The 26,520-nt window shown below is 31.2% G+C and overlaps 4 protein-coding genes across 5 annotated transcripts in view; 3 read left to right on the top strand and 1 right to left on the bottom strand.

The window, feature by feature from the left end:
• Window positions 1–15,056, top strand: part of LOC143910670 (anosmin-1-like) — a 67,036-nt gene extending 51,980 nt beyond the window's left edge. For both annotated transcript variants that reach the window (XM_077429250.1, XM_077429248.1), the window contains exons 3-9: window positions 11,608–11,797; window positions 11,935–12,124; window positions 12,215–12,545; window positions 13,921–14,062; window positions 14,186–14,339; window positions 14,544–14,628; window positions 14,707–15,056. In XM_077429250.1, coding sequence (XP_077285376.1) covers window positions 11,608–11,797; window positions 11,935–12,124; window positions 12,215–12,545; window positions 13,921–14,062; window positions 14,186–14,339; window positions 14,544–14,628; window positions 14,707–14,877 — 1,263 coding nt within the window. In that variant the 3' untranslated portion in view covers window positions 14,878–15,056. The remainder of the gene's footprint in view (window positions 1–11,607; window positions 11,798–11,934; window positions 12,125–12,214; window positions 12,546–13,920; window positions 14,063–14,185; window positions 14,340–14,543; window positions 14,629–14,706) is intronic.
• LOC143910667 (uncharacterized) overlaps window positions 1–26,520 on the bottom strand; it is a 384,446-nt gene that overhangs the window by 7,143 nt on the left and 350,783 nt on the right. The window lies entirely within an intron of this gene.
• On the top strand, window positions 18,151–21,850 carry LOC143910402 (putative peptidoglycan muropeptide transporter SLC46). The gene is made up of 9 exons (XM_077428853.1): window positions 18,151–18,232; window positions 18,316–18,520; window positions 18,589–18,882; window positions 20,134–20,286; window positions 20,371–20,560; window positions 21,042–21,143; window positions 21,233–21,364; window positions 21,433–21,516; window positions 21,594–21,850. Exons 1-9 carry the CDS (start codon window positions 18,174–18,176, stop codon window positions 21,809–21,811), a joined length of 1,437 nt encoding a protein of 478 aa, XP_077284979.1. The 5' UTR covers window positions 18,151–18,173; the 3' UTR covers window positions 21,812–21,850.
• LOC143910403 (proton-coupled folate transporter-like) lies at window positions 23,146–26,495 on the top strand. Its single transcript, XM_077428854.1, has 10 exons — window positions 23,146–23,187; window positions 23,272–23,360; window positions 23,474–23,678; window positions 23,742–24,035; window positions 24,103–24,255; window positions 24,340–24,529; window positions 25,566–25,667; window positions 25,766–25,903; window positions 25,977–26,060; window positions 26,250–26,495. Exons 2-10 carry the CDS (start codon window positions 23,308–23,310, stop codon window positions 26,435–26,437), a joined length of 1,407 nt encoding a protein of 468 aa, XP_077284980.1. The 5' UTR covers window positions 23,146–23,187; window positions 23,272–23,307; the 3' UTR covers window positions 26,438–26,495.

Here is a 26,520-nt window from a genome sequence, read left to right on the forward strand (position 1 = left end):
CCCATGGGGCTCAAAAGGGGGTGCCACAAGGGGCGCAGCCCCGTGAAGCCCCGAAGGGGGCGCGGGGGGCCCAGCCTCATGGGGCGCAGCCCCATGGGGCTCAAAAGGGGGCGCCACAAGGGGCGCAGCCCCGTGGGGCCCCGAAGGGGGCCCGGGGGGCCCAGCCTCATGGGGCGCAGCCCCATGAGGCTCAAAAGGGGGCGCCACAAGGGGCGCAGCCCCGTGGGGCCCCGAAGGGGGCCCGGGGGGCCCAGCCTCATGGGGCTCAAAAGGGGGCGCCACAAGGGGCGCAGCCCCGTGGGGCCCCGAAGGGGGCCCGGGGGGCCCAGCCTCATGGGGCGCAGCCCCATGGGGCTCAAAAGGGGGCGCCACAAGGGGCGCAGCCCCGTGGGGCCCCGAAGGGGGCCCGGGGGGCCCAGCCTCATGGGGCGCAAGCCCTAATAGGCATTAACTAAGGGGGGCGAAGCCCTAGACGGCAATTAATCATGGGGGCGCGGAGGGGCGAAGCCCTAAAAGGCAACTGATCATGGGGGCGAAGCCTTAGACGGCATTTAATCGTGGGGGCGCGGAGGGGCGAAGCCCTAAAAGGCATTAACTAAGGGGGGCGAAGCCCTAAACGGCAATTAATCTTGGGGGCGCGGGGGGCGAAGCCCTAAAAGGCAACTGATCATGGGGGCGAAGCCTTAGACGGCATTTAATCATGGGGGCGCGGAGGGGCGAAGCCCTAAAAGGCATTAACTAAGGGGGGCGAAGCCCTAAACGGCAATTATTCTTGGGGGCGTGGGGGGCGAAGCCCTAAAAGGCAACTGATCATGGGAGCGAAGCCTTAGACGGCATTTAATCATGGGGGCGCGGAGGGGCGAAGCCCTAAAAGGCATTAACTAAGGGGGGCGAAGCCCTAAACGGCAATTAATCTTGGGGGCGCGGGGGGCGAAGCCCTAAAAGGCATTAACTAAGGGGGGCGAAGCCCTAGACGGCATTTAATCATGGGGGTGCGGAGGGGCGAAGCCCTAAAAGGCATTAACTAAGGGGGGCGAAGCCCTAAACGGCAATTGCTCATGGGGCGTGGAGGGGCGAAGCCCTAGAAGGCAAAGGCTCAGGGGGGCGCCGAGGGCGAAGCCCTAGAAGGCAAAAAAAAAATTTGATTTTTTTTTTTTGATTTTTTAAAAAAATTTTTTTTAATTTTTTTTTTATTTTTTTTTAATTTTTTTTTTAATTTTTTTTTTTTGATTTTTTTTTAATTTTTTTTTTTTGATTTTTTTTTTATTTTTTTTTTTTATTTTTTTTTTTAATTTTTAAATTTTTTTTTAATTTTTTTTTTTTTTTAATTAAATTAGCTTAGTCATGTTTAAGCGGTTTATATTATAAACACTGAGCGAAGCCGGGTAATACAGCTAGTTATAAATAATCACAAAGCTTAGCTGTAACTTTCTACATATATTTTAAGCTATAAATAACATTAACTCACTAGCCTCTCCTCGTATATACATATAACACATCAAATTCATGGGTCTACCTCACGGGCCGGAATGTGAAATTACCGAAAACGCAAATATCGGAAGGCAAAAATCAAAAATCGAAAGATCTTAAGTCAAAGATAAAAAAAGGGTGCATGGTAAAAGGTACGTACTCACGTACATACTCACTTAATTTGCGCGAGCAGGATACAAGAGGAACAGGCGTTTCCTCCCGTATTCTGCGCGCGCACATTAATACGGGAGGAAAAGCCTGTTCCTCTTGTTCCTGTTGTATCCTGCTCGCGCAAATTAAGTGAGTATGTACCGTTTACCATGCACCCTTTTTTTTATCTTTCGACTTAAGATCTTTCGATTTTCGATCTTTGCCTTCCGATATTTGCGTTTTCGGTAATTTCACATTCCGGCCCGTCACGGAGACCGAAAATTCATAAATAATTAAATTCATTTCAATAAAATTTATATAATACTGTTATTATAGAAGGGTAGCAATGTATTATTGTACAAAATGACACAAACATGTATCAATAATTGAAAAGTTCGAATAACTTATTATATTTATTTTGCATTTTCGAAGTGATAACTCGTTTAATTCTGAGAAATACAGTAATAACTCATTGACGCGAGAAAATATAGGTGTAAGCAGATACCGTGTATCATCGGTGTTCGAATTGATATAAATAATCATTTTTTGTACAGTATTTTTTCATGTCCATTCAATTCGAATTTCATCATACGACAGCTTCGACTGAAAAGTGAACGCGTGTCCACGTGAAACATTTCCGGTCAACTTAACCGATCGTTATGGAGCGCACGCGTGCAAACGTATTTTAAATTCGCGATGAGAAAAAGGTGTGTCGCACCTGTCGGGCCGTTTAATTTGCAACGCAGTGGTTAATAACTCACGCGCTTTATTAGGATAACGGCCTTCGGGAAGGGTCATCAATTAAAAGTCCGCGGTACCGCAGTTGATGACCCCTGAACGCCTCGCTAAAGCGCCTGAACGCAGCTTGTAAACACCACAACCGCACTAAATTTAACAAACGAGGAAAATTCAATTTAAATATTGGATGTTTAACTTCAATAATTCTTACTTTGGTATAAGATCATCTTCTTTTTACAAGATTTTTATTGGTTTCATTTACTATATATGTAAATATGTATGTTTTTTTATTAACATTTAAATTTGGTACTCTAATGCAGAGCAACGCAACCTTTTGATATTCGTCGCACACATTGTTTAAGACTCGTAGAGTTTGTCATCTACGTACTTCATCGTCAGTCGCTAGCTAGTCCGTACATACATACATAGGTGACTATTTCTCGTGATTTTTTCCCTCACCCGCGATCTCACTCGCACGCGCTAGATCGAAATGGTGCTCGCGGCACTAAAAATACCGCGTCACTCGGGCTGCGATGCTCTGTTCTAATACAGTGGTTTCCAAACTTATTGATACCCAGGGCTCCTCTCTGAAAAAAAAAAATTAAGTACTATGTTTCTTTTGTTCAATGTGAAACTAAGAATAGGATTTGAGGATTTTATTTTTGATTTTTACACCTTTGTTCATTGTATTATTGTATTGTGTACTATTTTTCTTTTGTTATTTTATTTTATCTTATCATGTTTTTCTACTTTTGCTTTTTCCTTTTAATTTTATGTATTTTACTTTTCTTTTATTTTTCTTCTTTATCAAATGTAGGCCTTTGTGGCGCATTAGGTTCTTCCTGTAATGCCACAATGGTCCAAAACTATAAATGGATAATAATCTTGGTGCCTCCCTCCCGTACCTCTTTATTTCATAAAATAATACAAACACTTTTTTAATAATAAAAATATATTTAACAAATATACATAATTGACATCAATAAAATTCTTCTTTCAATTGTATTATTAGCATTGGTATTTGCTGTGGTTTTTTATGGTTAGCGATTCTGTAAGAAACTGTAGATGATGTTAGCAATTCATTTTGATAAAACAGAAACTATTTTCCTGAACGTTTGTATATTTTTTATTTTATTTATACCAGAGAGGCCTTACAGGTAACCCCAATCCGCCTACCTGGCTAGAAACATTGTACGTTTGATACATGTATTATTATACAAAGTAAATACATATCAATTAACATCCACAGAGACATCTATTGTCAAATTTGTAAATTTATAGCATATTTTTTAAACGATTCAGCAAAATTCAGTAAATATCAATTAACACCCACAAAGACATTAATAGTCAAAATGTGTAAATTTGCAGCATTTTATACAATTCAGCAAAATTCGAGATTGATGATAACTCGAGATTTATGATAAAATGGGTAAGATTGCCAATTTGTTGGAACCGTTTCAATGAAAATCAGATAAATTGGTAAATTCTGATGGGAAACGATCGACCTGGAGTCACAAATCCATAGTCTGGCCAGCAGAAACCAGTGGGTTTTGAACCCGTGACCACTTTTTTCAAAGCATTTTATGCAAACCACTAGTCTATTCTGCTGGTTAGCAGTTATATGTTTATTAAACTGATACAATTTTATTTGAAAAAATTCTTTGGATTAACCAACGTATTCAGAGTTCATAGTTTCAAGGTGCTGTTTAAATTTACTTGGTCTCATACTATCTTCATTGTTCTTTCCAAGCCATTTATAATAAATAGCACTTGTACATACATATATCATTGATGAATAGGATGAATCGTATTTTCTTGTCCCGAAATTTCTACTTCCTCATTCCCTATCGCTTATATTCCTACTTTGTATCTTTACTTGGATTTTCTCTTGTAACCAATCAATAAGTGAAGTAAGAAGAGACTAGTAAAAAATCGATTCTAAACTAAGAATAGGTTAGTAAAAATTGCATGCGTTTGACTGGTTTTCAGTTAACGTATAAGTATATATTATTTCATTTTATTATGTTATAAACATATGTAACTAACATAATAGAGGCACCTCCCAATTTGGAAATCGTTGCTCTGATGAACCTGTTTAAGTTAGAGCACACTGCGCACGGAGAAATGTGGACGCGCAAGGCGATCACAGACGAACGCGGATACCCATGACGATTTTAAAATTTAAAAATGTTAATCATAACATATTCAGAAGAAGTTCCATTTTTATATACCATGCAATTCGGACAGAAGGCCCATGAATGATTCCGGTCAAAGTGACGAAACAAATCGTTCTGTATTTTTTTTTTATGAAAAAATTGGTGCACAAACGTATGCAAAATGATACGAATGCAAAATAATTGACCTCACAATTTGATAAAAACTCGTCGTCATAAATATGGCGTGCGTAGTAAAAACTTGAATTTACTATTTCAAGTAGCCGAACGTCGAATTTGTTTAATATTCGTGTACCGTCGAATCTTAAAAAAAATGTCTAAAATTATAATATCATTCCTCGTCAAGCTATAAAAAAATACATTATACATATGAAATTGTGATTGATTGAAATTTAATTTAAAATATATTACTCTAAAGGTGAGTATTTACATAGAGTAAAATGCTAACAGTAACTGTTCAAAGAAAATTCAAATGCTCAAAATATTAAAAATAAATAATGAATTCAATACTTGTTAGTTTGTTAGTAATGTCTGTAACAAACGGAATATTATTTATGGCATGCAGATTTTTCAAGTTAGTATTATAAATATTATAAATGTATTATAAACTATTTTTAGGGATTAAGATGTACCAAGTGAATAGTTTATACTTCAAATTATTCGTATCAAAGTTGTACCAAGTGAATAGTATCTAATTTTTAGTGTAAAATAGTCGAATTAAAGTTCCATTTACTTCTAAAATAAAGCTCTATATTCCCCTTTTTAAATGTTATCTAGAAGTCGAATTTAACAAAAGATATTTTGTTCGACAACAAATCCTAGGAATCAAGAGATATACGAGTATATGTCTCTCTTAGCATCTAGCTCTACCTAAATATGTTAAATTTCATAACTTTATGAGAGATTTATCTGTTGACAAATCACTCCATGAATGCTCACCTTTATAAATACAGTTCAACATCATAAAAGGGTGTGGTAAAGATACATAAGAGAGATTAATATGTGTGATTTTATAGAAACCGGTGCAATTCCATGTCTGATTGTATCCGCAAAATGCTCTGCGCTCGGCCATCGTACAAGTTGCCATATATATTTATTGTATTTTAAATGAATTTATTATTTTTTATTTTACAGTTTACACTCGTTTGTGATATTATTGTACTTCATTTTATTTATAGTAGTTAATTTTGCGAGTTCAATGTCCGTGATGGAAACTACGAGGCCAACCTCATAATAAATGTTTGATTTTTATTAGATCCGTTAATTAATTTTAAAAAAGGTAAACTACCCCTCTCTTACCTGAGGCTGTTAAAATAAACTATGACCGTGAATCTTTATTGTTTCACCGGTTAATGGTGCGATGTTTATTTTTATCGTTTCCGCGCGCTTATACATACATAGTCTCACAAATTATTATAATAAACAGAAATAAAAAAAAACCATACAAAAGAGATGAGAATGAAATTGGCGTTTCATTTATTTTTATTGCATTACCCATTCAGGATATATTATATCAAGCCCACTGACTACGCTCAAAACGAGCTCTCTCGTCCTCTTGAAATTATGATAACACATCTAATAGCTTTTCTACGAGTAAAGTTCATTTTATCGCTATTCACTAGAGTGAATACGAGAAATTAATTAAACTTTGTACATTTAGGTGTATTTGAATCCAACTTTAAGTTCATTTAAATCGTTCAAGAGAGCTTTCCGGACAGTTCGAGTTTGAAGCTCTTCAATCAGATACATTGATAACAATTTTTCGTAGATAATATATATACATATATACACACACACACATATATATATATATATATATATATATATATATATATATATATATATATATATATATATATATATATATATATATATATATATATATATATATATATATATATATATATATATATATATATAAAAATGAATGTCTGTGTGTGTCTCGAATAGGCTGCTAAACCACTGAACCGATTACGATGAAACTTTCAGGATTTGTTGTGTGCATGTCCGGGAAGATTACTGTGAAAAAAAAAACGGGAAAAAACGGGAATGAGTTTTTCCGACAAATGGGAACGGGAACGGGAATTGCATGCGTTATTATGGCATTGCAACGCATGCCGGGGTTCAGCTAGTCAAAACTAAATTTATCTACCCTATCCATAACAAAATTTATGTATTTATGTTACCTGCATTTGATGGGATATTAATATATCCCATAAAATACGAGTATATACCCAATTGAGATAATTCTCAATTGGGTGTCATTAACAGCAACATCAAGGATCAGGATTAAGTCATTCTTATATTATCATAATATAATTTTTCTCTGTTGTACTGATTGAATAGCATATTAATATGAATAGCATGTTATAAATCAAGTTTATTTAAATATATATGTAAATGCTAAGAAATGAGTTCCAAAATATAAAGGAAATTCATTTTCTGAACAATAAAATAGCAAATACTACAAGCAATGTCTCTAATTTTAGATGCTACTAGTAATATTTCAAGAAAGAGTAAGAGTAAAATAACTTTGATATGCATATTAAGAAGAGAATAATACGTTAAAATTCGTTGATCATGTTGAAATTAATTTGGTTGGTTACAAGTAGGGTTTGCAATACCGGTCAAAATATCAATACCGGTATTGTACATATCAAAACCGGTATTTAAAAAACGGGCAATGGAATTGAATAATTTAACATCAGTTTCATAATAAATTTAGTATAAAAAATATATTTTTATGATTTTACAACATTAAAAAATTATGTAGAATTATGTAGTAAAAAATATGTAAAAATTATATACATATATTAAAAAATTTGCGGTTTGGTACCTTAAATTTATTGATTCTTTGAATTAAGATATAACCTAAATAAAAACGCCAGATCATCAATGCTGGAATCGCTCAATCCTGATGGGATTTTCATGCATAATTGAAATAAGTTATATTTACATTAAAATTGGCTTAAGTTTTAATACCGAAATACCGGTATTTCGTCTTTTAAAAACCAGTATTCAAAATTTGGCTAAAATTCTGGATCCCGGTTTCAGTAATACCGGTATTTCAAACCCTAGTTACGAGATCACCTAATGGCACCAAACATAATTCAGTATCCTTATGGAAAATATGATTTCTCTCACCAAATATTTTTCCTTAACTTTGATAACGCATATAACATGTCATATTTGATTAAATTGATTATATAATATTTGACTATTGCATAAATAATAAAAAAATATGTATACATATGTATATGTACTAAATATGTTTATATCTGTAGGTATTTACATATGTATGTACATATATGGTCAAGAATTCCTGAGGGTTATAATAAGAGTTTTTCTCTTTTCCACGTAGATATGGGATTCTTATTAATGGCAATGCCATTAAAATTCACGAAGAATCCAAATTGGCACCTTGCAAATTGTTAGCATCGACACAATGGGGGCAGGGCCCCAATCATCTTCAAAACGCGGTTGTTCGTTTAATTCGAAATTCTAAATAGCTGGCGGTGATTTCAACGCGCGCCAAGACGAAACCCTACACACGCCTTCAGACCATTCACACGCCATGGACCTTTAACTACCAGTTCTGCGAAACAATCACCGTATCACACAGGATTATCACATATTAGTATTAGAACATATATAACATTATCATTATTATCACATATTAGTACATATGTTACACCGAATCCATGAAATTGTCTATTACAAGCATTCGGCAAGGGAATTGCTGAATGCCTGAAAAATGCAAGCACGTTGCCCAGTTCACGGATTCGGCAAATTCTTTGCCGAATGCGTGAACTGGACAGCGTGTTATATTATAACCAAGTGTCAAAGTGACAGCTGAATAAGGCTGTTTAATTTAGTTTAACTTATGTACATATTATTATGTATAATATGACTACATTCATATGTTTCGATCATCTCATGACTTATACATAAATTTATGTTATTTTTAAACATTTTGATCAATATTTTAACAGTCGGAATTTTATACCTTTTGAAGAATCAGTATTATATTATAAATATTTAACATCGCTCCAGGCCATACCGACCAGACCAAATATATGAAAATGTGAGCGACTAAAAAATCACCCGGTGTGACACGCTCTATCTAACTGCATACATTTCTCCGGAGTCTGGAGATGAATTTATCCGGAGGACCAAACCAGCCCTACGTGACCTGGGTCATAGAACACTTCGTATTTTAACAATCTCGTAGTCAACTCTTGGTTTAACCTAAAATACTAAAATTGTTTGGACAGGGGACTTTTACAGACAAACACTCTTTGAAGTCTTTGAGAATGGGCTAAAAATGTACCTTAAATTTAAACAATAAGTCACTATTAATAGTTTTTTGGGCTTTTAATATTTCTTTTACACAAAAATACAATGGAACTGACTCTGTGTTCATACAAAGTAGATAATTTTTACATGATATAAATTAATATTAAAAATTTTAACAATTTTTCCCACCGTCACAGATAGAATTTGCTCAAATTTAAATTTGGCGCATTTCACAGGAGTTGTTACATTGTAAAGAATTAATGATAAAAAGTAATGGCCACTAGAAATTATGTACTATCAATTATAATTGAAATGCATATAGCTTATGAGTATAAAGGTAACATATACATACATATATAACATAAAAAAAATATTTAATTACACTGGAAACTGAAAAGCGCTGAGATTTTGTTTCGTTAGTTGAAAAGTAAGGCGCAGTTTTATTCAATCAATTAAATGGATAGAATAAGCCGAGCAACTGGATTAAATTTGACTTTGAAATCTTCTTGTCAGGAAATTGCTGTGATGAAAAGTGTAGGTGTGGCTGCAAAGGTTATTTTCACTCCATTTAACGCATTATCGTTCTAAATATAACGAGGAATTTAGCATTGGAAAATCCAAATGCTTTTATATAATACAATACAATTCGTAACTATTTATGTTTAAATTCAATTAATATTTATTCAAATGACGATTGTGTATTTAACGTTGCTAATTCACAAATCAAATTAAATGGGTCAATTACAGTAAATAGGTTATATAATAATTTCGATTAAATATGATACATTCCACATTTCTCCGGTAATTATGTACACATGTACATATGTACATACATAGATGTCGAAATATTCGAAAGTATTCAACTTTTAATGAGATTCAAATTCAAAGCTCTTTAATCGAAACTCGAACTCAACCGTATTATCAATGTGAAAAAAAATATCTTTTTTAAAATCGAAAAATATCTATCGTTTAATATGATCAATTGAAATATTGGTAAATGTCAGTTTGTCCCGAAATTTCATAAACGTATTGAAAAACTTGCTGAAACACGTTGATTGATAAATGTGAAATAAAATCATGTTTTGAAACGTATATACATATGTATTTAATGTATGCATACATACATAATTAAAATGTACCAAACCGCAAACGGTTCACACACAACTAACGAGCTTGTGAGGCGCCAGCAATTTTTCAAACTTACACAACTATGTATACCTAGTATATACATATGTACATATATTCATATACATATATATATATTTTTTTAACTACCGGTTGTGTGGCCGCGGTCCAATTTCACATCCTGAGCGGCTCCTCCTACAATTTAATGGACCAAGGCGAATTGAGCCTGGAGGTGCAATAAAAAGGAAGGTGGATTGCCCTAAACGGCTCGCGGTTAAGTTCAAAAACCTTGGGAATTAGCGGCATGGCCTGGCTGACGACTGACGACCCTTGCATGCCCAACTAGCTCACCAATTAACCTCCGACTTCTGGGAATCAGAACCATGCACAAACATTTGCAACTTTCAGTGAGCATCCACCTTTAAGAAGGCTGGACACCAGTGCCTTGTCCATACAAACGTATTACACTTCCCCCTTCCTCAATTATGGCACTAGAGAAATTATATTTTTAAATACTATGGATATCCACCATTGGGTTGCATCTATCGTTTTATTTTTTTGATTAATTATTTTTTATAGGAGCTAAGAGCCGCCAAACATCAATAAAATCGCCTCTTTTTTACACCCACGAAAAGAGTCCAGCGTGCTTATTTAACGGTCGATTTAAAAAAAAATACGCGCATAGTTGCACAGAAACTATCTTTCTCATACCGATGATGAAATTTTTTTTAAAATTGGTCCAGTTTCGGATGAGAAAATAGGAGAATACGAAACCTCGATTTTGTCAATTTAAAATACGTTTTATCTGGTCAAAGCGCAACTGTCGCATTCACCCAAAATATATATTGATATACATATATTGTCGCATTCACTCAATATATACATTCACTCAATATATGTATATATCGAAGAACGGAACGGCAACAAATTAAGGTTTCGGGTGTACAGCCCTCTTAAGCCTACCGAATTTTGTGATGTGATAATATCCATAAATCATAATGATAACTGAACCGGTAGAAGCAATGTGTGATTAAAAAAGTATTTCGAGTACATTGTACATATCTTGTTGTTATAACGATATCCTAACGTCTTCCAAAGACTCTTATGTAACTTATGTAACAATCATTTTGGTTAGATTAGAAGCTTTCTTTATTTTCAATTAATAAAATAAATGGTCCTTTGACATTAGAGCACAAAGAAGCCTTTCCTGTATTGACTTACTAGCTGATGCATGAATTGCATTAAAATTGCATACAACACTAACTATGTATATGTAGTGAACTTCACCCTATTCGATCAGCGCTACTCAATCTCGATAAAATAACGTCTTTTAATTTATTCTGTGTTCATATTACGTGTCTAATTTATTTTTTACAGGTTTCATTGATCAAATGATGGAACAGTTTAAAGAACACAGTATGCAAGCTATTTTTCCACAACTTTTCCCCCACATGAAATTGATACAAGTTAGGGTCTTTTTTACCCCAGTTTTATAAAATACCCCACATTCTTGGGTGACTAAGTGATGGTCACGCGAATGTAAAAGGAAAGAGCATATTGTAAAATCGATACTGAACAATTTGTTAAAACAACCTTATTACATCTTAATTTGTTTTTACCAGAAATGGAGTTATACCCATTTTATTATTTTTAGTGTGTAAAGAAATGTCTGTTGCAAGAGAAAAAACCGGGACTATGTAATGCTGTAGAAGAGATGAACCCATGGGAAGCTGTTTGTTTGTCGGCTTGTAAATCTGATGCACATTGTCCTGATGTTCTGAAGTGTTGTCCAAATAGATGTGGAACTACCTGTCAACATCCTCGCGGTCTTCATCATGTAATCGGTTAGTTTTATATTGATAAAAATAAAAAATTCTATGTTAATTGCATTCACATATTAAAAAAAATTATATATGTACTTGGGAATCAAAATACTCAATGGGCTTAAAAATGTAAAAACAAATGTTTCCATTTTTTTCAGGTTTACCAAGCATACCCCAAAGTGTAAGTGTTCGGGAGAAGCGTCGTGGTCTAACAGTGCGCATCGAATGGATTTCACCAGATCAACAGAAGCAACCAGTTCTATATGTTATTGAAGAACGAAATCATGTTGGGAAAAATCTTGGAGAAGCACTATTTGGAGAATGGACTCCGCAATATAGATCACTAAAGTAATATATTAAAGTATACAAGTACAATACATGTGCATATAAAATTATGTATATTTGCGGTAAGATATATAAAATATGTTTTAATTGCAGAATTAATGTCACATTGAAGAATGTCGTTAAACCAGGACGGTGGTATCAATTCAGAGTTGCAGCAGTTAATGAGAATGGAACAAAGGGCTTCTCGAAGCCATCCTCTCATTTCACGCCATCTCATGGGCCTCGACCACCTAGCACTCCTCGGAATCTCACAGTTGATACATTGCAATACCAAAATGGAACATTGAATGGTATATTTAAATGGAAACCACCATCGTCTTCAGATTTGCCAATTCAAAAATACAAAGTTTACTGGAGTCGCCGGTTGCAGGGAGTAGATCAAGAATTGAACTCTATACTTGTTAAACATCACTCTGTGAGAAAGGTACGTTGATTTCATTTTTTTTTCTTTTTTTTTACATACATACATATATACAAATATACCAGGAAGGCTTAACAGGTAAACTCCAAATGCGCCTTCCTGGTCCACATAATTATTACATAGATACATGTAAATCTAAACAATATCTGACATCTATCGTCAGATATTACAAATATCGTATTAATACGATAAATAACGATGAATAACTTTCATGTAACAATACGAATTCTATATTCGATAAACAACCACAGAGACATCTATGGTGAGCAATATGGCGAAACCTAAGATATAACAATAGCTAAAGGTTCGCAACAGAAAATTGGGAAGGAAACGCCAATTTTACAGGAATCGTTTCAATAAAAATCAGAAAAATTGGAAAATTCTGATAAGAAACGATCGACCTTGTCAAACCAAGGTTTGGCCAATAGCGAGACTTAACGGGAATCGAACTCGGAACATCAAGTACGAGATAATTCAACATTCACCACTAGACCACGCTACTGGTTACAAGGTGTCTCAAAAAAAAAGTTTATATTTAGTGGATCGATTAAAAAAAAAGTAAGCCGTGTATCGAAAAAATGTTTATTAATTATTAAAGTACACAATTTTGGAATTCATTTCTTAAAAATAATACCGTCCAAATGTAGACCCTCGCGTTCGCGGCACTCATTTAATCGAACAGTAAAATTACTTATGACGGCTCGGCAGGTGGACTCAGTGATGGCTGCCATTTCGTGACGGATATTTTCTTTCAAATGCGCCAGGGAAGTCGGCGTAATTGACGTATTGACGTAAACTTTAGATTTAAGCAGTGCCGGCCTTACACCCGATGGCGCCCTCGGGCAATTTTTTTACACCCTTAGAAAGAACTTTCGCCTTTGGCGCTCAAATCTAAAATTTTGAATGGCTTTTGAAGCTCTAATTTTAAATTTGAAAGCGCCTTTGGCGCATCGTTCGGCGCCTTAAATTATTTAGCGCGCTCAGGCGCCGCCCGACCCAGCCCCCCCCCCCCCTAAAACCAAAACGGGATTTAAGATTACCCCATAGGAAAAAGTCCATAGGGGTTAAACCAGGACTGCGTGGAGGCCAATTTATGTCACCTCTCCTGGAGATCAATTTGCCTGAGAAAATTTCACGAACTCGTGGCAGAGACGTATTGGACGTGTGTGACGTTGCTCCGTCCTGCTGGAACCATGTTCTTTGGTTATAGCCAGGAAAGTTTTGCAGTTCAGGCACCAAGAAGTCGTCTAACATCTCCACATAACGCTCTGAATTCAATTATAAACTTTCTTTTGAGACACGCTGTATAAATTATGATTACAAAATTTCCGAAATTTAATTGGACATTATTATATTATGTATTTTATTTTTATTTTAGGATCAAACTTATTTTGAAATAAAAGGATTAGAACCAAGATCTCAATACTTTTTGCAAGTGCAGGCTATATCACAGTTTGGCGCAATTAGACTGAAGAGTGAGAAATCAGCAATCGTCATCAACACAACAAACTATTCAAATGGTAATTTTAAAAATATTTAAGTATCTGCTTCAAGACAAAAACAAAAATTGTTATTACATTTCTTTGAACATTTTTGAACAATTTCTAACTTAATCAATTTAATTGAAAAACCACGATTTTCAGATTCAGTTATTCCTTCAGAGGGCAACAGCTCCAAGCGAAGTGCCGAGCACAAAATAGAAGGTCTACAAGTTCAAAAAATGTATTGGAGTAAGAATCAATTGTCAGCAAGGTTGGTTTGGAAACCTTCTCGTATTCGATCAACGAAGAATATAAGGTACATATGTATTGTATATATGTATGTATATATTTCAATATACTATTTATTTTACTTTAAAAAAATACTGAAAATAACAAATACAGCTATGTACATTAATTAAAAATAATTACAATAATAAAATTTGGAATTAAAAAACCTTCAAATAAAATATAAGTCTACATATGAATGTATTTATGTTAATTGAATTAAATTATATCTCAGATATTCTGTACAATGGTGGACAACATCATGTGACATTGAGAATGATGATTTTAAAGTAAGGAAACAAACTACCGTACTGACTGATGTAAGTTTAAAATAATTGTTTGACGTTCAGATTATTTTAACCAAGTAAAAATCGTATTTATATATTTAACCTTTTTAGATGCCAAGGACAGAATTGTATGATTTACACTTTAGTTGTAAATATAATATTAACGTGATAAGAATTTCAAACGGTGACAATTACTCATCCAGAGCAATGATAAGCTTCACTACCCCATCCTGTCAACAATTTCAACTAAAAACAAAAAAAGAAAAAATTAAATGTAATTAAACTGAATTTAAATGCTTTATGTTGTTAAATGTTGTGTTAATGTTATGTGTTATTTTACTATTAGTAAATATATAAAATATTACTAGAAAATAAGGTAATATTAGGATTCAATATTTACAAACTCACTCTGTATAATATTTTCTTTTATGTTTTTTGTAAAATATATGTGTACAAACCCGAACAATGACTTTTACTTAAAATATTTATTTTGATTAGTTCTTAATAAGTTTTTTGATTATAACCTAATATTATAGAAGCCTAATCTCCTCTAATAAATACATATGTGTATGTACATACATATATACAAATATATACATATGTTTCATTGATGGAACGCCATTCTGGTATTTATTTTAGTTGTCAATAAAATGTGGTTAAAGAGATTTTCTATAATCTTCCCACGTTATAATATCATACTTTCTCATTCAATTATTTTAAAAAATAACAACCAACATATAGGTATTTTTCTAATAGTTCTAATAGATCTTTCGCATATTAAAAATATATATATCAAGATGTTTTTTTAGTTTGTCATAAGTCCCGGAATAATTTTTATGAGGGCCCGGTATTCCTCTCGGCGGCCCTGCTCATATATTGAAGATATTACGATTTACATAAAGCTTAATAAACTTAATAATTCAATATTTTTAAAATATATATTTTTAAAATATATAAAATATATATATTTATTTTATAGTAAAATAATTTAAATATAAACACAAAACGTTATATACATACATATATACAAATATATACATATGTTTCATTGATGGAACGCCATTCTGGTATTTATTTTAGTTGTCAATAAAATGTGGTTAAAGAGATTTTCTATAATCTTCCCACGTTATAATATCATACTTTCTCATTCAATTATTTTAAAAAATAACAACCAACATATAGGTATTTTTCTAATAGTTCTAATAGATCTTTCGCATATTAAAAATATATATATCAAGATGTTTTTTTAGTTTGTCATAAGTCCCGGAATAATTTTTATGAGGGCCCGGTATTCCTCTCGGCGGCCCTGCTCATATATTGAAGATATTACGATTTACATAAAGCTTAATAAACTTAATAATTCAATATTTTTAAAATATATATTTTTAAAATATATAAAATATATATATTTATTTTATAGTAAAATAATTTAAATATAAACACAAAACCTGGACAAGACATTGAAAAACACAAAATTGAAATCAGATATTAATTATTTGATTTTGACCATTCATATTTATTTACATGAAGTAAAAATATCATTGCAAATATTCTAAGAAAGTCACTATAGGTGAAAAAAATATACATGTATTAAGATTTGCACCGAGAGTTAAACTTTTTTAAGAATATTATATGTATGTATATTGATAATCTCACGGAAGGCTAAGAACCATTACAGCCGTAAACTTGTATAAACTACATAGATTGTACTTTGATGGTTATTATTAGCTAAGTAATTAAGAGGAAGCAGCAAATTTTGATGTTGTGAAAAAGTTAAGAAGGTTACATGTCCAGCGGGACACTTTGGGGAATAGTTTTCAATGCGAGACAGTTACATAACGTAATCCGGATAACCAAACACAGCTACTTTGAACTTTTTTTGAAGAATAGCTTGTTATTTAATTATTTAAAAAATCATAACACTATATAGGTCTGTGTTGATTTTGCATACAAATACATCTGACTGTTGATTCGGTCAATCTGCCAAATATCGTCAGACTAAACATTGTTCTCGATAAAAAATCCATCTGCCTCTCAATCTCTAAATGACAGTAAACGATACATACGTGCAGTGTTTATATTCCATGGCGGCGTATTGACTAATTGTATTGAGCAGATTATAAACGAATAGAAAACAAAAGCTTGTATTTGTAATCGATAGTTGTAAAATCATATATTGGGTTTTCATTCGGTTATGGACCATACAATGGTTGTTGGTCACTAAGATTAAAATAATATATTAATGTCAACTTAATGTATTAAATAAAAATATTGATATCAATTATAATAATATTTTGGAGAACAGGAGTACCATCAAAAATACAAAAGATACTCAGTTGTCACAAATTTTTTATATTTTAACTTTAAAATCCAATCAGTTGATTAGTACAATCAAAAATTATAGTAAAATGTTTCCTCAGAATCGTTAAGACTTTATTTATAGTAGAAAATACATCCCTTTTACCAAAGTGAGTCGTGTGAAAAAAATTGCCACTATGAAAAAAATACTGTACTATGTTACAAACTGGAACAAAATAACAACTGCTAAGGAATTTGGAATAATCCTGGTAAAATTTAGGCTGATTGTAATCATATCTACAGATATATGTACATATGTATAATTTAATTATAAAATATAATGATATATAAATATTTAAAACAAAGAAAATTAGAATAACTAGTGTTGTGCCCATTTAAATTTCAACGGGTGGTTTCGGAAACAAATCGATACATGATTTAAAATAAAATTACAATACGAATAGGAATAACTAATTAGAATCGGAACTGAAAGATAAATTTTAATGTGTGTCTTAAATGTAATTACAAACTACCCAATATTTACTGAATAGTTGCAACAATGATTAATTACACCATTCTCGTAATATAAATAGGTACTATAGCCATAAAACAATTGGAAATGTGTTTTTTTAATTTTATATGTACTTAATATAATATTTACATTAAATCAATTCTTAGAAATCCGTATATATGTTATCAAATTTTATTACCACAGTCAACAGCAAAATCGCATTTATGATAAAATTTACATATTATACTACATACTACAAGATATGTACAAATATTATTAAGGTTTTGTTTCTCAAAATATTTATCTATTGCCCACAAACTATTTAATAAATGTCATTGAATAAATCGTAGGATAATTGGAAACAAACATATTCAAATTAAAAACATGTAAATAAGGCAATTGTAAGCGGTATGTACATACATATGTATACATATATATATATATATATATATATATATATATATATATATATATATATATATATATATATATATATATATATATATGGTACAAATTATCGTGGGATTTGTTATTTCATGATTAATTAAAATGCAATAATTTTTTTCAGTTTATTATAGAATGTTATTTAGGTAAAAAAAACACACACACACACGAATAAAAATATAACATGATAAAAATATTTTATAAAATACTACTAGATTAAATTTTATTAATGAAATATCTTCTTAATCAACCTGTTTATTTAGAAAACCATATTTGATTGATTTAAATTTATATTCAGTCTACCCAAGTCTTCCATTGGGCTACTATGCCATCTAAAGAACTCCTCGAACAAAGCGCATCGACTAAAATAGTCACCAACAAAAGGTGAAAAATTTTATTCACTTTAACAAAATAATTTGAAAAATACATTCATTAAAATTTTAATTTTTATATACATATTCATATAGCAAAAACAATGACGATAATTCTGAGCCAAGCATATTATGGTCAAAGATCACACTGGAACCAATGTGGATTGGTGTGACAATATCTTTTTCTACTGCATTATTTGCTTACAAAAATTTATTTGTGCAAAGAGCTTGTTTGATAGACTTGGGTTATCCTGAAGAAGTATGCTTCTCAACGGACAGTAACACTAAAAAAGTTTTTGAAGTAAGTCATATTTACTATATTTATGTAGTTCCAATTAAATTTATTAATATATTACATACTTTTAACAGATAAAAGCCCAGCAAATAGTATCCTCCTATATGATTACAAGTACATTCATTACTGGATTGATTACATGTATCCTATTCCTATTTATGGGTCCATGGAGTGATAATAGTGGGAGAAGGAAACCACTTTTACTACTTTCAATCACAGGAATGATGGTATCTTCCTCTACTTTGGTTATTATACAGTTTTTACCTACAATTCCAACAGTTTGGATCATATACGCTGAGGTTATTCCATTGGCAATTGGTGGAAATTATACACTCCTAATTATGTCATCTATGAGCTACCTGGGTGATGTAAGAAAAATTGCACTTTATTTATAAAATTTATAGTAATTATATTGTATGCACAATTGAATAGAAATATGTATGTACATACATATGCAAGAGTAATAATTTTAATATCTGGTAGAACGAAATTCTCTCGTTAAAGGAGGAAAAGAGTATATAAAATTTAAAATAATTGAATGTCCACAATACCAATTAAAGTTTTCAATTTAGAGCCGCCAAATTTGATGTACTATATGGAAATTTATGAAGATCATATTTTCTAGACCATATCGTTTCCTTTTTTTTTTCATTGTTGATTTTTAGTTAGATAATTTATTAGAAGGTTATTTTTTCATAAAATTGGCCCTCAATTTTTCCAATCAATCCCCTCCAATCCAAAATCAAATTCATACTTAATCGGTTTTTTTAATTTTTATATTAATTAATGTATTTCTAAATTCTATCTTCGATAACGAGTCATGTAGGTATGAACTTCATTAGATCAATATTTTATATTTATGCTTCACAAATCGAATTGTAAGCAGTAACTTTTTCAAGAGGAGGGAAGGGGCGATATTAAAAAAAACATATACAAGAGAGTTGCCAATTGAGAAGTAAATAAGAAGAGGCCTTGTAATAAAAAGGAAGACATTTTTAAAAAAAATATATTAAATTTTGTAAGAAAAATTCGTATAAATTTTCAATATATCAAATCAATAATTCAATATATCAAATCTTATATTTGCTGGTGCATTCACTTTCACTTTATGATAAGGAAAATGCATTTTAACTTCTTTTAAAATTTTATGAAACTTTAACCCACCTGACAACGGAAGTTGGGTTAAAGGCTTATTAGTAGATTTATACTGTTTAATGTACGTATATATAATGTATACATTGTATGTACATACATACATACATACATACTATGTGCAAAAGAAGAATCCATGGTAAAATTTTATTGGCGGTGTCATCTGTACGGCTTCCGTAGATTTCTAGAAACTTTTTGTTAGTTATTTCAAAAATTAAGATGCCTCTTACTTATTAACTTACTCTTACAAAATGTCTAGAAATAAGTTGATTAATAATTATTAATTTAAATTTTTATGATATGACACGATTGAGTATGATGAGACATTTGATTCTTAATAATTTTGGTAAATGTTTTACGGTTTAAATGAAACTGGTAGTAGTGGTAGTTTAGAACATACGATAGCATCACTGATGCTATTGTAATAAAAATATATATTGAAAATTTTGCATTTTTTTCAATTATAGATATGTTTCAAAACTGGAAGATGCGCTACTACAATGATTGGGAAAAATTTATCGGCTCTTGGTTTGTGTATGATGATTGGTTGTTTAGTGAGCCCTGTCATTTACAGGAATTATGGTTTCACTGCAATTTTCAGTTTTTGTTTCGTTTTAGAGGTGAATATAAACAAATAACAGTACATTTTTAAATTAATTTGATCTCTACATCACCTTTTATTAAGTACAAATTTTTCGTTTCAGCTCACATCCTTAATATATGTCATATATAGAGTGAAAGATATAAATATAGCAGATAAAATACCTAGCATATTTGATATAACCCTTCCACTGCAAGCTTTTAGAGCGGTTTTTAAAAAACGCGAAGGAAACAAAAGGAAAAACATACTGCTGATGATTATTGTACCGTGTTGTGGAACTATGATTGATGGCAGTAATTTAATTTTTATTCTTACATTTTATTTTATTGTGTGTTATTAATTTTTATTACCATACGTATGTATTTATGGTAATAAAAACAATTATATATGTACATACATATTTGATCTTTATTTAATTAATTAGTATCTTGAAATACTTTTGGTAAGTTATTATAATAAATGGTCAGTAAATAAAATAAAAGGTCACTATATTTAGGTCAATTATAATATATGATCAGTTAAATGTTTAGATTGGTAAGTATTTATCTGTATTTATTGGTCAGTATTTATTACGGTCAATACTTTAACTAATGGGCTCAAATATTTTGATAGTTGATCTGTAATTTTACATAAGTTATATTGCGCTTTTTATTATATTTATAAGCAACTGTAACTGACCAAATATTAAGTAGGCCATTTATAATATTTTTTTAAATTCTCTTTTTTAATATAATATTTATTTCAAATTACTGTTAAATGGTGTGCAATTTTCAGCTGAGATCTCACTCTATTATTTATATTTGAGAAATAAATTTTCTTGGACTGAATTAGAATATGGATATTTTATGACACTAAGGATGATTATATTTACATTGGGTAATGATTTTTTTATATTATACATACATGTGTACTCTCAAAAATACAGCAAATGAACAAAATTTCATCAAACGCTTTTTTTCAATTAGGTAATGTGTTAATAATCAGTGTTTTGAAAGTAAAGCTTGAAGATCGATACATTGGAATAATCTCTGGCTTATCTCAAATTTGTAGCTCGTTGATATTCATCTTCAGTAACAATATATGGGGAATTTTATCAAGTAAGTAAAAAATTGAATCCATAAATTTTAAATTATATAATTATGCTCAAATTACTATTATATTTTAGGCGGCATTGTAGCCCTATTTTCTAGAGGAGCGGTAATTATGGAAAGACCAATAATAAATAAACAAATCACAGCCAACGAACAAGGTATTCATATTGATTAAAGAATTTAAGAATTGTCACATACTGATAAACTTTCGCGTTAATAATTATTTATTTTACAGGTAAAATTAACAGTTTGACTGCAGTGTTCGAAAGAAGTACTTCATTTATATATGGACCTTTGGCCACATTCATTTACTCAAAAACACTGGACACATTTCCTACTGCTTTTGCTACAATCTGTATAATAGGTGCCGTCATTCAAATATTATGTTTCGTTTTATTATCAAATGAAAAAGTTGAGGATCGTATAGATATGAAAAAAAAGGAGGTCATATAGTATTATTAATTAAAGATATTAATTAAATGTATCTTATACAAAAAAATAGTTTGAATATCATTTGAACAAAGTTGTTATTTATTTATATTAAATGTATATTATACATAAGTGTAAATTTATATTATATTATTTGTAAAAAATTCTGTATCTTTGTCAATTTAATAAAATCTTAATAATAAAATTTAAATAAATCTTTAATAAAATATCTCATTTCATTTGAGTACCAGAAAAAGGAACTAAGTGCTAAACAATCCAAAATCGGTTTTATGCGAGAAACACGTTCTACATATGTACATATACATATGTACATATGTACATATATCAGCAACAATGTTTTAAAATATGGATAAATTCCCCAAAATCGTATTATAATAGTGTATATCAAAAGCAAGTTTGTATTGCTCGCACAATTGTTGTACATATGTAAATACTCGTACAATTCATTGACAAAAACCGATGTACATATGTATCTTAAGATCTTAAAAATGGCACTTTTTTTATTTTCGGTATTCATATGTATGTACATTAAACACAAAATAATCGTTTTGGTTGTAAAATCATTTCAGCATGTATTTAAAGTACACATATATTTATATTACTATTTATTTATGTACTAGTATGTATTAAAAATACACATACACTTATACTGTCTCGTGTTTATATACATTGAAGATATTTATATCATCTATGTATATTCGTATAAAAATGAATGTTTGTATGTATGTATTTATGCCATAGTTTTCAGAAGGGCCCCAGATTAGAAAGCTCACTTACACTTGGGCACAAGCCTGACAAGAGGGGGGTACCAGCCAATGCTAATAATAAGGCCCGGCCCGAGAAATAATGGCAAAATCAATGCCAAAAACTAATATAATTAATAAACCCGAAGTCAAACAACTTGCACTAATTGAAAACATAAATAAAATTGTCTTACGTATGTGTAATGAAAACAAAATGCAGCAGGACCATTGTTACGATAAAGGTCTGACCGTACTATACAGCCGTCGACTGCTGCAGCGCGACACAACACGGTAAAGTTGATACAAAAGGCAACTCTGTCGCGTGACGCGTAGTGCGTTATATCTCATACAATTTCATACAAACAATATTTGGTTGTTCTCCATGTTAAGTCTCAGCTTTCAACTTCGGACCATTTGATTTGATATATCATTACACAGTATCCCAATTGAGAAACTAAAAGAGTTTTAGAAGTGCACCGTTTCCCTGGATTGAAGGGCTTCCATACAAAGACGCGAGTTTAATTCATTATTGAATCCCACAATTTTAAATATTGAACCGCCTCATTTAGTATGCTATCCTTATCTCTTAGAAGTTTTTCTTTTTCACTCTCCCAAGCTACGCTGACAACTCCGCTAGTATTATTTAAATATTGCATAAGCCATAATTATAATAAAAATTAGACACTGACATTAGCATTCAGACACATCTTTTGTTTTTAGCTAGGTTATTTACAGTCTGGCAGACGAAGCGATAACATGGATTCACAAGAGTTGGCTGAAGAGAATTTTAATTTACATCAAGATGAAATGTTTGTATATTATTGTAATTTTTATGAAATTATAGATATGTATATGTAAGTATGTGTACATACATATATACTATGTGTAATAATTTGTATTGGTTTTATTCCCATTGATAAAGGAACAAGAGTACAAACAAGATTAAACCAGATATATTGAACTCTAATATAACCTTAGAGCCTATGTGGTTCGGCGTAACATTATCAGTAGCCATGGGAATTTTTTCATATAAAAATTTATTTTTAGAAAAAGCATGTCTAGTTGACCTTGGTTTCTCCAAAGATGCCTGTTTCAAATCTCAGGGTCCAGATAAAGCTGCTATAGAAGTAAGACTTAATTACTTTTAATTTTTCTACTATGAAACTTTTAAATAACATTTTTTGTATTAGATGGAAACTCAAAAAATAGTGTCATCTTTGCTTGTGGGTAGCAGTTTCATGTCTGGATTTGTAACCAGCATTATTTTCGTTTTCTTGGGACCATGGAGTGATTCCAGTGGACGAAGAAAGCCACTGATTATACTTCCAATAATTGGTATGATGTGCTCATCAGCAACTCTTGTAGTTTTACAAGGCTTTCCAACAATTTCTACAGTATGGGTAATTTATGCTGAAGTTATACCCCTAGCATTCACAGGAAATTTTACTCTACTCGTAATGGCATCATTCAGCTATTTAGGAGATGTATGTTTATCTACTGCTTTTTCATGATTTTCATGATGTTCATTTTTACAACAATCACTCGTTTCAGATTTGTTTCAAAACTGGTAAATGTCCAACAACCATGATGGGCATTAATAGTGGATTCATATCATTGTTCATGATTATTGGATGTGGATTAGGACCCTATATATTTAGAAGTATTGGATATGTAGGAATGTTTACCATGTCTTTCGTCCTCGAAGTAAAACATTATTATACGCTTTAAATCTGCTTATCAAAGTTTAACTATCTACATATGTAGTAGCAAACTTGTATACTTTTTCAGACGTCATCTCTTGTTTATGCATTATACAAAATAGAAGACATACATATTTCTGAGAAAAATCCCAGATTATTCGACTTAAATCTTCCACTGCAAGCTGTTAAATGTGTATTCAAAAAACGAGAAGGAAACAAAAGAAAAATTATAATATTGATGATTATTGTACCATGCACAAATTCCATGATTGATGTTGGTAAATTGTTTTTAATTCTGACCTAAATGTGAATTTATTTATTTACATATTTGTAAACTATACTATCAGCAAATTAATCAACAAAAAATAAAAATAAAATGCTAGCATCTACATACTACTCTTATTATAAAATTATGAAAATGAGATGGTAGTATATTCTTATCTAACTTAAATATTAACCAAGCATATTAATATTTAACCATTTTAATTCATTAATCGTCCTTCTCACACTAGTATATTTGTCAACATTCAACATACATATGTACATATATCTCACAGATCCAATTTGCTGTTATCTATCGTTATTCCTTAGTTGGATTTTTTAATGTATTTTGCAGTAATCCACAATATGTAATAGCATTATTGATTAAAATTTTCGGTTCCTTAGACAACATCTCTCTCATTCCACATAATAAACTCACCTTTTTGATACTCTCTTAACTATATATATTGGCCATGTAACTTAAAATCTAGCTTATATTCTATTATTATATGCAAATATTTATAATTATTAACTACATAGTTTAGGGTACTTAATTTTTATAAAATTGTAACCTAAAATCAGCTTTATCAACAGTATTATAATCAATGGATTTTTTTCTATATTATTTTGATTCGTTGTATACAACCAAAATTTTTATTTGCATAGTTGAAAACTTAATGTTTCCATTGTAAAATATACATTCTTGTCAACTATATATATCAACACATCATTATTTAATACCATAACTGTATCATTTATATACATACAATATAATGATCCTAATTTTGATATTTGAATTCTTTATGTGGCTATTTTTTCAAATTATCTTTTAAAATTAAAAAATACTGCACATATTATATTCATCAAGCAAATTCCTCCAGGTTGATATCACCAACTGTATGAATGTCTCTGTTGTATGCATCTCCCTAAAACCAGATAGTTCAAGAGAGCTAATAACTTAAACATCACAAATATCATCATTTCTATTGAATTATTTTCTCATTTAATTTTATTTCGATGGTCATCAAAATTCACAAATAAATTTATTTACAGCTGAAATGTCTCTTAACTATTTATTTTTGAGAAACAAATTTTCTTGGACCGAATTAGAATACGGTTATTATTTAGCATTAAAGCTAGGAGTGCATGCGACAGGTATGTAAATTTTATATTTAAACAAACTGACCTAATTCTAACTTAAATTTAGCTTTAAAAAGCTAAATTAACATTTATGATGATTTTCAACATTTTAGGAACATTTCTGATAGTATTAATCTTAAAACGGAAGTTGAATATGAAAGACCAAAATATTGGTATTCTATCAGCTCTATCTCAATTCGTCGGATCATTATTATTTATGTTCAGCCCAAATCCAACATTTATTTATATGTGTAAGTTGTCAAAATACGTTTACATTATAAATTAAATAATTTAAATTCACGCATTAATTTTTAATTACTTTAGCGAACCTGTTAACTTTATTTAGTAAAGGTGCAATGATTGTGGAGAGACCAGTACTAAATAAACAAATCAAAGCCAATGAGCAAGGTAACTTACTTGTTATAAGGTTCAATGCCTGATATAATGTCACATGATTATGTAACATTTATTAAATATTTACAAATCATAAATTTTCATTAAACCAGGGTCTAAAATAATAAATAAATATAAATATTTATGTACATACATAAATACATGCGTATGGATATAGATTCTACTTATGCTTTTTGGTTTCAGGAAAAATCAATTGCGTGACTACGGTTTGCGAGAAAATCATATCATTCATTTTTACTCCTCTGGCCAACTTAATATATTCGTATACATTGTACTATTTACCAAGTAGTTACACTTTTATTTCTGTAATTGCTGCCATTTTTCAAATAATTTGCTTTTATTGCGTAAGAAATTCAATTATACATACATAACGCTGAATATAACTAGGTACCAATCATTTTCACTTTGTTTATTCAATAGCAGTAGCATAAAAAAAATGAAAAAAATAATTTTT

This window comes from Arctopsyche grandis, chromosome 4, assembly GCF_051622035.1.
Source record: "Arctopsyche grandis isolate Sample6627 chromosome 4, ASM5162203v2, whole genome shotgun sequence".
NCBI classification, from domain to species: Eukaryota; Metazoa; Arthropoda; class Insecta; order Trichoptera; family Hydropsychidae; genus Arctopsyche; species Arctopsyche grandis.

Excerpts from the sequence above, each read along its gene's own strand:
- LOC143910402 (XM_077428853.1), top strand. The coding sequence starts at position 18,174 with ATGCCATCTAAAGAACTCCTCGAACAAAGCGCATCGACTAAAATAGTC. Across the intron at positions 20,561-21,041 it reads TGGAACTATGATTGATGGCA|CTGAGATCTCACTCTATTAT; the intron begins GTAATTTAATTT and ends TGCAATTTTCAG. Across the intron at positions 21,517-21,593 it reads AATCACAGCCAACGAACAAG|GTAAAATTAACAGTTTGACT; the intron begins GTATTCATATTG and ends TTTATTTTACAG.
- LOC143910403 (XM_077428854.1), top strand. The coding sequence starts at position 23,308 with ATGGATTCACAAGAGTTGGCTGAAGAGAATTTTAATTTACATCAAGAT. Across the intron at positions 23,679-23,741 it reads CAGATAAAGCTGCTATAGAA|ATGGAAACTCAAAAAATAGT; the intron begins GTAAGACTTAAT and ends TTTTTGTATTAG. Across the intron at positions 26,061-26,249 it reads AATCAAAGCCAATGAGCAAG|GAAAAATCAATTGCGTGACT; the intron begins GTAACTTACTTG and ends TTTTGGTTTCAG.